Consider the following 15,693-nt stretch of genomic DNA (forward strand, 5'->3'; position numbering starts at 1 on the left):
GAACCCCCCCCCCCCCCTATACACACACCCTCACACACGTGTCACACTCTCCCACACATGTCACAATACAAAAAATTGTCTGACATCACGTATAACTTTATCTAATCTGTGGTCTTACTCTTTTTTTAAAATCAAAACATCTTTAAAAAAGTGCTTTTAAGGTTCATAAACCCTCTGCTCAATCATATAAAATGTTGCTTGAACCTTAATGATTTTCCAAAAGAAATGTATTTTATAAGTAAAATACAAACAATTATAGCATAGCTTGCGGTGCAAAATTGGACAAAAAAGACACTTCAACTTGCCAAATCTCTAAAGAATTATAAACATTTATGTCATTAAGAGTTATTTCTCTTATCAGCTATCAATGAACCTTAAATTACTGCTGAAAACGTATTTTGAAATTATCCCTATTAATGACCGTGCATTTGGAACCGATACCGCCATAAGTATCCCACAATGCACAGTTCAACATGTCAACAACAGGAAAAGGATGTTAGCAAATGGATGAATTTTGTTTTCTTAATAAATCAACCTTATTCTATGCATATTTTGGCGAAATTTCATTATCTGCAAGAAAATAAAATATCACTGGATTAAATTCTAGTAGATGGTAAGTATATGTTCTTAGAAAAAGCGAAATTTTTACATTTAGTACTTATTGAACCTCGATTTTACTGAGGATGAATATCTGGTTTGCACACTTTAGGTTGAAGAAAAGGGCATGAGCGATTAATTAATCATTTAGTAGCGTACATATTTTCAAAATTATCAAGTCTTTGAAATGTTTTGATTAAACAACGCGCTTATTTAAATAAAAATAAAATAGAAATAATTTCATTAGTTTGTCCCAGTTGAGATGTCACCTGTTCAGTGCTTAGAGAAGCATGGCAAGTTGTCAACATGGTCTGATCATTGGCTTGACTCTTAACATAAAGAGTCTTGGTAGATATCTGATCATATCTATATGATATTTTGTTGCTCATTTTAAATAAATATGTAGCTTAAAAACTTACTGAACATTTTTTGAATAAAATTATTAATGTTATTAAGACATGAGTCAGAGAAGATACAGAAATCTGTAATTTAAATAAAATGAAGTAATTTTTTTTTAACTTATTAAAGTATGTTAAGTGTTTTTTTTTCATCATACATGAATTAAACCTTAGTCATTTATTTACTCTTCCAGAGTCAAAGAAGATGTGAAATTTAAACATGGGTTGACACAGTGAAACGAGTATGGCCGAACAAAGTCACCCACAGCTGACAAGAGGAGTAGCAGTAAAAAGGCAGTAGAGGAGACCCACCATGACCGAGGCGGGGTCATCAAAGGGCCCACTTTACGGAGCAGTGGATGACCTCTCCCTCCCCTTACCCCCCTCTCCGCTAGCCAATCAGTCGTTTGAATACAGACATGTGAGAGAGAGAAGCAGTAGCGAATCTGATCTGGCCGCAGAGTCACCAGGATTGCTGTCGTATCTTGCCGTGGATAAAAATGTCCTTAACCTTGCCAAGGCAACAAGTGTCAAGGTCAGCTGGGACATCAAGGAAGAGATCGGAGCAGATGATTGGATAGGGCTGTATCAGTCAGGTGAGTCCCCAAAACAAATAAAAAAAAGAGTTTAAAATCAAAGCATGGTTCAGCAAAAGTGGGCAAATGGTCATTTGCAGCCTGGGCTACAGCATCATTTATTTTCAGAATTTGTTGTGACAATCACATTGTGTTAGGTATCTTGAAGTATCAGACAAAGCCTTGGTTTTAAATTGTGTAGGTACTAGATGCTTAAAATGTCATGTATAGATAAAGAAGGAATGTCATTAAAACCTTAAGTCTTTGACTTTTCATCAATATCATTTTTTTTATATTAAAAATCCTTTCAATATTTAGGAGAGACTAATCCTTCAAAGTTTCTTGACATGAAGAACCGCGGGGGTAATGGTGGCCAGACAGGAGATCTACAGTGGGACCTGTCCGACATCACATACAACTTTACAGCAGGTAATCTCCATTCAGACTGTATATGCCCATCACATACAATGATACAAACTGATGCCCAAGGAGTCCTATGTATACAATCAAAATTTATCCTCTTTGTTAGTATGGGAATTCTATGTTTGTGTGGATTTTGCAGAAAAAAATTATATAATCCAATTACACAGGCTATGTATTTCATTTCTGCATCAACTGCAACATGGATTTCTATACCAACAACCAAGAAAGTGGATTGTTGTTTACATTTGTCCTTCATGACCTAAACAAGCATATCTGGCATTCTGCATGTAAAACTTTATGTAGTTACATTTATTCTTGAGTGTAAAAAAAGGGGAAAAACTCATTAATACTCCTTGTTCTCAGTGTTTCTACAATTATTTATCCTGATGATTATTTGCTGTTATTCAGGTGAAACCAAGATTTGCTTCAAGTATTACCTGGGCAGTAACCAAGATCTGGTGGCCACTAGTCCCTCCGTCAAAGTCGTCAAACCCGCCACTCCTAAGGTCGGTATTATGACTGTCACATCCTGTAAAATCACATATTTTCATGGGATCAAATTCGTGAGGGCTGAGGTAAAAATATTGGTTTATGGGGACTTGGTCTTTTGGTTGGAGAATGTTTGGTGGTAATGCAAATGAGATATTTAATTTCATGGTGGACATAAATTTGTTGGACTCCCATGCCTCGAAAACAACGAAAATCAATTCCTCACAAAAATAAGTGATTTTACGGTAGTTTTGTAAACCAATGATTATTTGCATCATCTGTTTTTTCATGATTTGTCCATTTGAAATCCATCTGAGACAGTTAAGTTTCACGATGGGGAAAATATTCTCTTCAAATACAAAGCAAAATAAATGGTTTGGGCCGATTCATATTCGCGAGTTAAAGAACATACTTTTGCACTGAGCTAAATGTATGAAAAAGGTAACATGAAGAAGGGTGTGAAACTCTCAGATATTTCTTGCACACAAGTAAAAGTTGGTTATTTCAAAATATTTTTTTGTATATTCAGAGTTATTCTGAGAAAAGATTTCAAAATCAAATTTATGCATGATATAGACTCAAGTTTTAAGTTAGCTGAAAACATGGAATAACTTTTGGATAGTATGAAGTCTTATCCTGAAGAGTTGCTCCAATTTTATGCAAAAAGAGTAGAGAAAAATTGTTTTCCATTTATCCCTTCTTTTTTTAGGAGGAGGCAGTGAAGAATGGAATCACAAGCAGAGATATAAATAGAAAAATAAAACTGAAGATAATGGGTAAGATTTAAGGTTATATTACACGTCGACATATTGACTTGTGTACATGTGTAGCTGCTAGCACAGATTAACTATGATGCAGTAAAACTTGCTTTAGGGATGAACAATTTTGATTATGAATACATTTTTTTTTTTAATTTCTGTCTTATCTAAGACATTCATTCTAAGTTAAAGGGATTGAAATTTCAAAATCATAGTGAATTCCTTTTAATGGTGCTTCCTGTAACGTTTTACTATGAGGCCAAATAAAATTGAAATTATGGTTTTAGAACCCACTCATATCTGTCTTGAGGAAGTCAAATTGGCATTTTTTTTTTGCTAATTACATACAAAATTCTAAAACAAACCAGTCAGCCCTCTTCAGCATTCTGTAAATTAAAAAATAAACATTTAAAAAACAGTTTTAATGATGCTTTACAAATGTTCAAAAGACAATTTCCAAAACAGTCTCATTAACATTTGACTAACTCTCATCTTACAGACATTGAAGCTGTAAATCTGAAGAAAGGAATGTTCTTTAACCCTGACCCTTACGTGAAGATGACGGTACTTCCCGGGAAAATGTGTCCTAAGATGAGTCACCACCTGAGGGAGATACGCACCGGTGTCTGTAATTCTACAACTAACCCCGTATGGCGGGGACAGGTTAGTGTTAGGGGCAGTTTTTGTAATTTTCTAAGGGGATGGGAGGGGGGGAGCATGTTGCTTTTGAAATGATTCTTGGCCTTTGTAAACCAGCCTACTGAAATAAGCATGAATGATGCATATACATGAAGGTAGAATGGAAGTGGGGGTGGGGTCGGGGGGATGGAGCTAGAGAAGGGTGGATATGGTGGCATACTACCAGTATCATTTTTTATGCTTCATTTGATGTGTATTCTTTGCATGAGTAAGCAGAATAAACAGTTTTGTCTATATGTAGCTTTATAAAGTAGATTCAAGTGAATGAGCTAATTGTCCACATTAAGGTATCAGGCAGCTTTAGTAGGAATGGTTCTGAAAAGTGATGGCAGGATAAATATTTTTTGTTTTATACAAATGACATTGACCATAAAGAAAAATGGCTCTAAAAAAAATCATTCAGGAGATCTTTGTTTTCTTTCCAGTCATTTTCCTTCGAGTCGGTTCCCACGGATGTTCTGGATTTTGAAATCAAGGATAAGTTTTCCAAGAGTCGGCCCTCCATTAACCGATTCCTAGGAAAGGCCACACTTTCAGTTCAGAGGGTCATCGATAAAACAGAAAGAGAGTAAGTGTTCTAAAAATAGACTTAAAGAGAATGACTTTCACTGAAACTACTGTATACTTGGTTATTTTTGCCTCATCTTATCCTAGCCCTTCCACACACCATAAAAAATTCTGACCCGTTTTGAATTCTCCCAGGCACAATTCTGTTTCAGGGATAATGACATTTTCTTAAAATTTGCCCCGTTTTCAATTTTCCCAATCACGATGAAGGTGAAAGGGACATAGAATAAAACTTCGACAAAAATTTCCCTGTTTGCAGTTACCTTTTCCAAAATGGTGGCAATTTTCTAACAGAAAATGAAGATGAGAGCAAAATTAGTGCAAATTTACTTCTAATCAGTAAAACCTGCCTAATCCAGATAGCTGTGATTTCATTGAAACTACCAATTGCGGTGTCATTCTGGATTTTTTATGGCATTGTAAACAATTCAAATTTAAAGGGATAAAAGTTTTCATTGTAACAGAAAAGATTTTGGAACATACTACATCCAGATGAGACAAATTGTAATAGGAGAGATTTTGGAATATACAACATCCCGATGAGACATATTAATTGTTATACTGTATATAGAAAGTGGCTGAATCATTGCTGCACATGTACAGTGTATGATAACTGTATCAATTTTAAAATTATCTCCCTTATAACAGGCACTTTATATTAAAAAGCATCATTTATCCTTGTCTGAAGGGGGGGAGGGGGGGGGATAACAAATGAAAGGAAATAACAAATGAAAAGGGTTTTTGATAAATATTAACCAAGTAAAAAACAAATATAATGGAGAGAAAAATATTTCATTTGTGATACTAGTCCCTTTCCCATAAGAGTAATCTCGTTCCCATTAAAAATTAAAAAGACCATTCCCTCAAAAATCATTGAAAATGAACTATTAAATTCAAAATTGATTTGTAACTCACGGGGATACATTTACATATAAAAATTCAGCTAAATATCTGCAAGCGGGTAGGAAAACAATGTGGAAAACCATTAAGAATTAAAAAGGCTGTATTAAAAAAACTGTCAAACTTGAATTTATTTTCTTGATTGCACATACCGGTATTATATAATAAGGTGGGTGATTTAACCATATTGCTACAAAAAGGTTGGTGAATAAAGGATGGGGTAATCAAGCTTCCTTTAAAGAATTTCATAATTAACAGCAAGAAATTTTTCATAAAAAGTAGGGGATTAGCCTCCTGCCCCTCACAGCCTTGATGCTTTGTGCCTTTATTATTCCCCTTCAGGGGAAACGAGAGGGGACAAGAGGTTTCCTCTGCATCTGTCCATCCATTTGTCTATCTGTTGGTCTGTCCCATTTAGATTTCTGCATTTTTTTTTTCTACATGCTTGCAAATATTGAGCTGATTCTTGGTGTGTGAATGATGAGTTACTGATGAAATTGGAATTTCATTCGCTTCAATGATATTTGAGGGAAATGCAGCCTATTTAATCTTTAATGGTTTCCTGTACTGTTTTTCTATAGGCATGCAGATATTGAGCTGATTTTTTTTATAATAAATGTATCTTGATGAGTTATAGATCAATTTTGAATTTAGTGGAACTTCAATGAATTTGAGGGAATTATGGCCTTTTAATTTTTAATGGAAACCAAATGACACTACCCATAGGGGAGTGTGCTTGTTAGAGAGAGTTTCTTCTTAATTTCAAAACTGGGCACTTTTAGAGTCCTTCTTCTAGAACTGACTTCAAATACCTGTCAAAGTGGTAGGAATGTGAGATTTTATCGGTATACCGGTATATCACAATTTTTTGTTGCGTTGTACGTATCGTGATATATGGAGACCTAAATACCGGTCTTTAGATACATATTATAAAGTCCAGAAATTATTTATTTGTTTGTTCAATCTTTCAAATTACAATTAAGGAAAGTGTAAAAAATGTTGTAAAAGGTGAAAAGAACGGCATCTCACCCTTCAAACATGATTAATTTTATGATTAATTTTATTTACATAAAAATTTTAAAAAGTGAAATTTTTTTTTCTAGTAAAGTTTTAAGAAAAATAATGACTATTCATTTAAAATCATTGTAAAAATTGCTTGTAAAAATATCATGATATTATCGTGATATTTTGGGGGAAAATCGTGATACATGTATATTGCGATACAAAATTTTTAGCGATACCCATCCCTACAAAGTGGATTAGAAATATTCAAATTTTGTTACCTCTGGAATTCTAATTCCACACATTTATTGGTGTATTATAGAACTTCCATTTCTTCCTGCTTGAGTTTTTTTTTGAGTTGGCTCGCGTAGCGAGCTACTCCCTGTCGACATAGACGTTTTCAGAACTGTAAAATTTTGCACGCATTCATCAAGGTGATCCATACGCCAAATATAATAGTTCTAGCAAAAAATGCTTTGGTTTGAGTGATTGTATAAACTTAAGAGGTAAAAACTGTATAAAATTTCATACTGTTACATTATTTATGCCTTCATGCTTTCAAAGAAATTTTTGATTAAATACCTGTATGATGTACAATTACAGCGTATGAATATATGGATCTAATCTTCCCATCTGAAGTGTATTTATAATTGACCTAGAATAATCCCTAACACAAACACCTGCTGCTTTCATTAGCTGCAGCTAGTTTTTGTTGAAAATCTATTTTTAGAATCCAGATTTGCTGTGGGAATCTTTAACCTAATTATTCCATAACACTGACCACTCCAGTTAATGTGCTGAAAATCATTATAGAATCCAGTTACAAAATAATACGGAAGCCCATTAGTGCCAACCTGTATTTATAAAAGAAAAGCAATATACACTTTATTTATGAACCGAACATGGATCAGACATATATTATTTAATCTCTTAAGATGCAAAATAAACTGAATATATTAAGGTATGGTGCCCAGATGTATGAAAAAGCTCAGTTGACTCGAGCGAGTCAACTCGCAGGCCCTTCAGGCCTTTGATTTAAATTTAATTTGAATAAATATTTCATCAGACAAATTTATTTTTGCTCTGTTAAAGTAATCATGTTAATAAATCAATACATAATGTTAAATGAACAGTGATGAAATCTATGTCAGTCTACATCATGTACATGTGTATGTAAGTATTAATTTCTGTAATCCATGAGAAGTACCAATCAAATTAAAGCTTTCATAGATAGTTATATTATATAATCTAAAGAGAAATAATTTAGTTGACACCTAAAGTGCACATATATATGTTACAAAATTAATGCAAGTTGTTTATCACAGAGTGGCTTCATGTGATTGGTTGAGAGACAAGAAAAATAATCAAGATTTGTAATTTTTTCGAAAGACGTCACTACAGTCAGCCCCCAAAATATTGAATGAAATTTGTCTGGGGTTCAATGGCAACATGTTGACTCAACAGTGCTCAAGATCCCTGGGCATTGTGAAGATGGCATGAATAATGTGTTTTATTATACTGAAACACTCTTAATTTGACTTTAATTTTTTTTGGAAAAAAGTAAAAAAAAAAAAAAAAACTTGATAAATGTAGGTACCGTATAAGTAGAATTCTTAGCGAGGATTTAATTTTTGCATTATTACCGAGAGTGCCGACATCGCTAAAATTGAACATCGCTAAAAATTAATTGCATTGTAATTTGTAATACTTCTTAAATATGCATTTTAAAATCGCTAAAATAACATCTTGCAAAAAAAATTTACCAGTTTTTAAGGAAAATCGCTAAATTTGCGTCTCGCTAAAATTTCTACTTATACAGTAATCTGCTTTATTATTATTTCCATACATACAGCAGCAGTACATACATTATTTATAGTGTACGTATGTTACTGTGAAAGCGGAAAATTTTGTTGTGGATTAAATTTCGTTTATTTCATTGTTTACAATTATTGACGAGATTAAATCCCACACAAAATTTTATATTACTAATATATTGAAAGTAATACTAATTCAAAAGGATGAAATTTAATGCCAACAAATTCATTTTAGATTTATACGTACAACTTAACGAAGTTTTATCCCCACAAAAATTTGTGTTTCTACAGTATGTATGTAAATGTGGCAATAATGGAGAAACCATTTCATATACAATGCCCATTGCGAGGATATATATTTCGTTGCACATGTATACATGTACATGTATGTAATTGTACATCCATGTAATAGTGCTTGATCATCATGACTGAAGCTGTACAGACTTGCAGTGTACCTATTGATGTATGTTGTTATCATACATACATAGGTACACAAATGGACTGTGCAGGAGCTAATAAATGTGACATAATATTTAGCTAAAAGAAGTGTCTATGATCATGATGATAGCTAAAATAGTGTTTGACTGTGTTTTTTTTCTTTTATAAGAAATTGACAATTTATTATTTTTTTTTTGAAGTGAAAGATATCTCAAATTTGCATTGAAAGAAGAAGACAAAATCACTTGAAAAAAAAAAATGATTTTTTTAATCCTTGTATCACATAATTGGTGTTGCATATTTCTTTCTCAACTTAAAAATAAAATGTTATCAAATACACACATGATATATACGCACACAAAGACAAGCTAATATTGAGAAATATTATATAAGGATTATAAATTCTTACTTTTAATGAGTAATACGATTGTAAGTACCAGTAAATCACACATCAGTAATTGAGTCTGTACACACGCGCAGCAACTAGTACAACCGGGATAGGGAAGTGATTACATGTGTACAGTATCAGAGTATCCTGCTTAACATTGTACAGTGTACTTATACACAGCTGTCCCTGTCAATTACTTCCTCTTAATTACTAACTCCAGTTTTCTCAAGTTCTTATAAGGAGGTCATCAATTTTATCTATGAAAGGAAAATATTTTTTTTTGTTTGAGAAGTGGAGAGACTATATTGTCTTGGTCTTTGTTTTTTTGGAGTTTATTAACATTTTTTTATGTGGGATTTTATTTCCTATAATTCATGTGTTCTAGTGAGTGAAGTTTTGTGTTTACTTAACCTTACAAGGAATTTAATGTTCTCTGTGGTGTTGTTATAGCTATACTAGCGGTAAATCTCAATTATAGCAAAAAAGCTTATAATGAAACGACGTTTACAACAAAGGGATTTTCATTCATCGTGACTTTAATATATAGTAAATTTAACAGATTATAATGAATTATGCTTTAAATACAGGAGACTGAAGTTTTTTTCCATCACAAAAAAAAAATCCTGAAAAAAATTTCCCACCCCAACTAAAGAAGAGTTTTTATAGAGGGTGGGAAATTTTTTTCCTGGATTTGTTTTTTTTGTTTTGTTTGTATTTTGTTTTGACGATAAAACCTTCAGACTTCTGTGGCTTTAACTAAGCAAATCGTCCATCCCTGACACTTTGTTGTAAGTTCGTTTTACTGTACGTATATGTTAATTTCTTGGATTTATTTTTAACAGACCTACAGAATTCTGTCTGGACCTGACAAAGAGGAATCCCACGGATAACGTTAGCGGGACACTCAAATTTGGTGCTGACGTAATAGACCTGGAGTTTAGACCAGGTTTGAAAACTTTTAATTATTAAGGTGTCAGTTACACTAGTTGTTATGGACATAGGTGGATCCAGGAATCTTAAAAAGGGGGCCCAACAAGTTTGGGGTTGGGTTAGGGGCCCACAACCACAGAAAAAAATGATTGATTAATTTAAAATCTTGTGTATATTTTGGACACAAGAGCCCCCCCCCCCCCAAATCCACCAGTGATGGATACTGACCACTGGGAAATAAAAAAAAAACAAACAATTTTTTAAACTCTATGTTCATGATTTATCATTTGTCAAGAAAATTTGACAACTATGAAGTATTTATCACAAGGCACACACCTTTAACATAAATTTAAAACTGCAGTTGGTAACTTGCCTGTATCCCTAATTTGTCAATTTCAATGCAGTTGATATTTACATATACTATTTTTTTAATGATTATTTTTCATGTGTATCTTTAACTTGTTTAATCTGAGTAATTTTATATATACCTAGGATTACAAGAATCAAATAAGCAAAGTGGAGGTATTGAAAATCCTGAGTCGGTGTCACAAAATGGCTCTGTGTCAAAGGATGATTCAGTAGACGACCAAGAGGATTCTGGGATATCCTTAACACAGTTATTAAGGGACCGTATCAGCGGTGAAATTGAGGATGATGTAAATGAAGTGGAATGTGATAATGTTCCCGTTAGTAGTGAGGTTACCAATTTACCGTCAATACCAGACATAGTGTGTAATTTTTCTGAGAATACGGAGGAAACTCGAACAGAAGAATCAAATCAGGGTGAAATATGTGATATTAGTTCAGGATTATCGTCTGCTGTGCCGTCAAGTGGAGACAATTCAAGCGGTTCCGATGTGTCGCCTCAGACTGTGAATACAAACGGTGCTGATCCACTCGAGTTTTTAAATTGTGCCAAAAACAAGCAGAAGGAAACTCCTGAAGTGTTAGATAACTCTCTAGATAGTGAGGTAAATTTAGTCATGAATGACATACCCCCCAAACCACCTGTGCTCCCACCCCGGACCTATAAGGCTCCCCCACTACCCCCTAGGTACAAGATGTCAGATGCCCCTCCCCTACCCCCTCGGACACCTGAGAGAGGGGAAAGGCCTATATTTCCTGCTAGTGGAGTAGGAACTGTTCAAATTTCACCTGACACTGTGCCAGAATGTAGGTCAGAGCCCCCCACCCCTAGACCCACTAGCACAGAGGCATTGAGGTCTTGTAATAGTCTGGAACCTCCTCCTTTACCACCCCGTACGTACAGTCCAATCACGGTCTCTCAAACTAGTCCTCAACAGCAGGCTGTCGAACAAGAGGAGGGGGAGGGAACCAGTTCAAACAGCTTGGAGAGTTCAGGAGATTCCCAGGAATGTGCAGAGGAACAAGGGACCTCGGAATCAGCAATGCCATCTGGTGTCCAGGAGGCAGAAATCTCATCCCCATCGTCGGAAACAGCTGACGAGGTGGACAGTCCACGGAGGTCACGACCCCGTGCCCAGAGGTCGGAATCCAAAGTGCATAATAAACCTAGAAGTGTTGTGACTAAGTTACCGGCCAGACATCTGTCGAACAATAGCAATTTGATTTCGCATGTGTCCATGATTGGTGGCCCTGATTCAGCTGGGTCACCTGAGAGACACAGAAATTCATGTGCGGTGAGTAGATCTGTGGAGTGTAGCCCGAGAACTAGTCCGAGTCCATCTATGCAAACTTCATACAGTGATTCAGTGGCCGAACAAAGGAAATATGCAAGTCGTCACAGTATAGCTGCACCAACAGAAAGAAACTTTAGGAATAACGAGACATTTGTTACTACCCCCGTAAGGGCCCCTTTGGATAGATCTGCCAGTTCAATTTCCGACTCTGGAACCCCGCCACGCATAATTCCTAGAAACGCCCTCAGTCGCGTTTTAAGCGATGAGGAAAAACAACAAAACCGTGAACAAATCGTTCAGCAACTACAACTATGGACCCAAAAACAAAAAGAAAAATCTAAACCCGATTCTGAGGAGGACTCCGGTGCTGTGTTATCTACCGATAGTGAAAACCAGACGAGCAGTGATAAACCAGATAAACCGACTACTTCAACATCTAATGCCACACCTAGCAATTCGCCAAGGCCGCAGACAGGGGCGGCGAAGTCTTCGAGTGCCAAATCTGGAGCCGGGAAATCTGACTCGCGTTCCACAGTTTGGCAGCTCAGGCAATCTACCAATAAAACAGAACCTAAACAGCCAACCACCAACAAAGGTAAGCAAGGCTAATGTCACATCACTCATTTTTAGCTCACCTCAACGAAGTTGGGGGGAGCTTATGTGATACCCTCGGCGTCGGTGTCGGTGTTGGCGTCGGCGTCCCAGGTTAAGGTTAAGTTTTTTGGGGCAGTTTTCTTTTTAAGTACTTCTGTGTCCTATATTGATTAGACATGCATGGGAGATGCTTATAGTGTTTTTCATTGTACCAGTCCAAGATTCAGATGCTGCAGTTTAAACAAAGAAATGACCAGATTAATGTTTTTTGGAGCAGGTTAACATTTTTGGTGCAGTTTTTGGTGTAGGTTTCATTTCCAAGTAACTATAAGCCCTATGTTGACCAAACTTGCATGGATGATACATCTAAGGATGCATACTACCGGGCTTGCTTCGGATGCTGAATCTGACCTACATTTTCTGGTTGAGTGAACAGGTTAAAGTTTTTGGTGCAGGTTTCATTTCCAATTAACTATAAGTCTTATGTTGACCAAACTTGCATGGATGATACATCTAAGGATGCATACTACCAGGTTTCCTTCGGATGCTGAATCTGACCTACATTTTCAGGCTGAGTGAACAGGTTAAAGTTTTTGGTGCAGGTTTCATTTCCAAGTATCTATAAGCCCTATGTTGACCAAACTTGCATGGATGATACATCTAAGGAGGTATACTACCAGGCTTGCTTTGGATGCTGAATCTGACCTACATTTTCTGGTTGAGTGAACAGGTTAAAGTTTTTGGTGCAGGTTTCATTTCCAAGTATCTATAAGTCCTATGTTGACCAAACTTGCATGGATGATACATCTAAGGATGCATACTACAAGGCTTGCTTCGGATGCTGAATCTGACCTACATTTTCTGGTTGAGTGAACAGGTTAAAGTTTTTGGTGCAGGTTTTATTTCCAAGTAACTATAAGCCCTATGTTGACCAAACTTGCATGGATGATACATCTAAGGATGCATACTACCGGGCTTGCTTCGGATGCTGAATCTGACCTACATTTTCCGGTTGAGTGAACAGGTTAAATTTTTTTGTGCAGGTTTCATTTGCAAGTAACTTTAAGCCCTATGTTGACCAAACTTGCATGGATGATACATCTAAGGATGCACACTACCGAGCTTGCTTTGGATACTGAATCTGACCTACATTTTCTGGTTGAGTGAACAGGTTAAAGTTTTTGGTGCAGGTTTCATTTTCAAGTAACTATGAGTTCTTTAATGACCAATCTTGCATGGAAGATATATCTAAGGATGCATACTACCAGGCTTGCTTCGGATGCTGAATCTGACCTCCTTTTTGTGGATGAGTGAAAATGTTAGTTTTTGATGCATGTTTCATTTCCAATTAACTATGAGCCCTATAATGAGCAAACTTGCATGGACGATACATCTTAGGATGCACACTAATGGACTTGCTTCGGATGCTGAATTCGACATACATTTTTCAGATAATAGACCAGGTAAAAGTTATGGTTGCAGGTCTATTTCCACAAAACTATAAGGCTTATATAACATTGTATAAACCAAACTTGCACAAATGTTGCATCAAGAGATGGAAACTCTCAAATTTGCTTCAGATGCTGGATTTTGATTACATTTTCATGAAGAAGAACTAGTTTAAATTTTTTATGTAGGTCTGTTTCAAAGTATCAGATCAAAATTGCTTAAATATTTTCATTTTTGGAATGTACACTTTTTGTTGGTTAATTGTCTGACTTTGCCTTACTTAAAGACAACATTCGTTGAGGTGAGCTCTGTAATCTTCTGATTACCTATGTTTATGTGTTGGCTTCATTTCTGTTGTTTTTCTGATTATAAAAGAGACCCTAATTTATGTCCATCCATGAAATGTGGATATTGTGATCAAGACTTGACTTCTTCAACCACGGAACCAAATCCCCCACTATATCAATGCTGTTCAAACTTAAGTATCTCACACTTGTGGAGATCAAGATAAAATATTAAGATATCTGAGGAATTGAGATATCAAGGGTAAAATAAGTAAAGAATAAACAGTTGGGACTTCAAAATCACTAAGATATCAGTTTTCAAGATAAGGAACTTCAACTTTTAGGGATTGTACACCCTGGGGACTTTTTTTTGGTGTTATTCTACCCTTGTATTGATATTATGTTGACTGCTTGTACACAAGATGTACAAATGAGGGTTTGGTGATGATTGTACAATTACTCTTTCAGAGGGCAGCCAGTCACCACTACCAAAACTGCCTGCCAGGAAAAGGTACCACCGAGTGGACCCACCCCCAGGGGATCAGCCCCTCCCTCCAGGTAAGTGGCCTAATTAATGGTTTTGATGTTGGATTAGTACAAGTGTTTTATGAACTGTTATACATAATACAGTTATTACTCCTTTCTTCCATTAATTACAGTAAATTTCTTGGGTAAAATGTAAGTTGATTTTACATAGCATCATTTCATGAACTGAGCTGTAATTGTTTAAATTAAATACAATGTTCCTGCACTATTTTATAAATCCTTGAATAATTTCAAATTACCTTGAATAAGAATTGCCGCCTAGGTTGAAATGTGCAATGTCCCTATACTATTTCATGAATCCTTGAATGATCTATTTGCTGTGTAGGTTGGGAGGCCCGCGTGGACAGCCACGGCAGAATCTTCTACATTGACCACACCAACAGGACCACCACGTGGCAGAAACCACAGAGTGGTCAGCGAACCATACAGCGACGGCCGACCATCAGCTCTGAACAGAGACAGCAACTGGACAGGAGGTAGGAATTACAAGGCAGTGAGAATTGATCATGTTAATTAAGATACTTCATGCCTTTATTATATAAAGACTTTCTTTGTTGATGAAACACTCACAAATTTACTATGTTGTCATGAAGGTTTGTTGAAGAAAGATAATAATATTCCTTATGGGTTTAACACTTATTATTCCATTATAAGTTTGTAAAATAAAATTTTTTTTTTACCCAATTTAGTCTTACAGGCTATACTAAAACTGTTTATGTTTTACTTATAAAATAATGTTAATAAGAACATTTTACATGAGTGATCAAAGGATTCGTTAACCTTGAAATATAAATTTTTTTGTTAAAAAATGGAATTAAAGTAGCGTCACTGACTTCAATTTGGTTCTTTATCTTAAGTTTTATTCGGGAATGACTAGCATTGGTGTACTGTATTTTGTTTTTATTTGTCATTACGCATTTGTCAAACAATTACCAGCTATGATATTTTTCTATCTTTACACATTCCAGATACCAGAGTATCCGTCGAACAATCAACCAGCCTCGTTCTGAACAGGACACTCCCACTGAGAGTACTTCCTCAGGTGAGTTACAGGTGAAAAATGGAAATGTTTAACAGAAAAAGAGACTTCATCAAGGATCATTATTTCATAGAGATTTAATCAAGCATCATTATTTCATAGAGATTTAATCAAGGATCATTATTTTATAGACTGCTGATGC

General features: G+C 35.5%; 1 protein-coding gene across 1 annotated transcript; it reads left to right on the top strand.

Annotated features, from left to right (window-relative positions):
• Positions 1 to 481: 481 nt before the first annotated feature.
• On the top strand, positions 482 to 15,554 carry LOC134238520 (E3 ubiquitin-protein ligase HECW2-like; the record flags this gene model as incomplete). Its single annotated transcript, XM_062720644.1, has 12 exons — positions 482 to 613; positions 1,190 to 1,591; positions 1,889 to 1,999; positions 2,402 to 2,499; positions 3,192 to 3,258; positions 3,740 to 3,903; positions 4,365 to 4,507; positions 9,891 to 9,994; positions 10,471 to 12,234; positions 14,435 to 14,524; positions 14,838 to 14,988; positions 15,481 to 15,554. Coding segments are annotated over exons 2-12 (3,049 nt in total), but the record flags the coding sequence as incomplete, so codon positions are not given.
• Between the last annotated feature and the right edge of the window lie 139 nt (positions 15,555 to 15,693).

The sequence above is a fragment of the Saccostrea cucullata genome, unplaced genomic scaffold, assembly GCF_032062105.1.
Source record: "Saccostrea cucullata isolate Sc308-1 unplaced genomic scaffold, CSIRO_AGI_Scuc_v1 ctg3284, whole genome shotgun sequence".
NCBI lineage: Eukaryota > Metazoa > Mollusca > Bivalvia > Ostreida > Ostreidae > Saccostrea > Saccostrea cuccullata.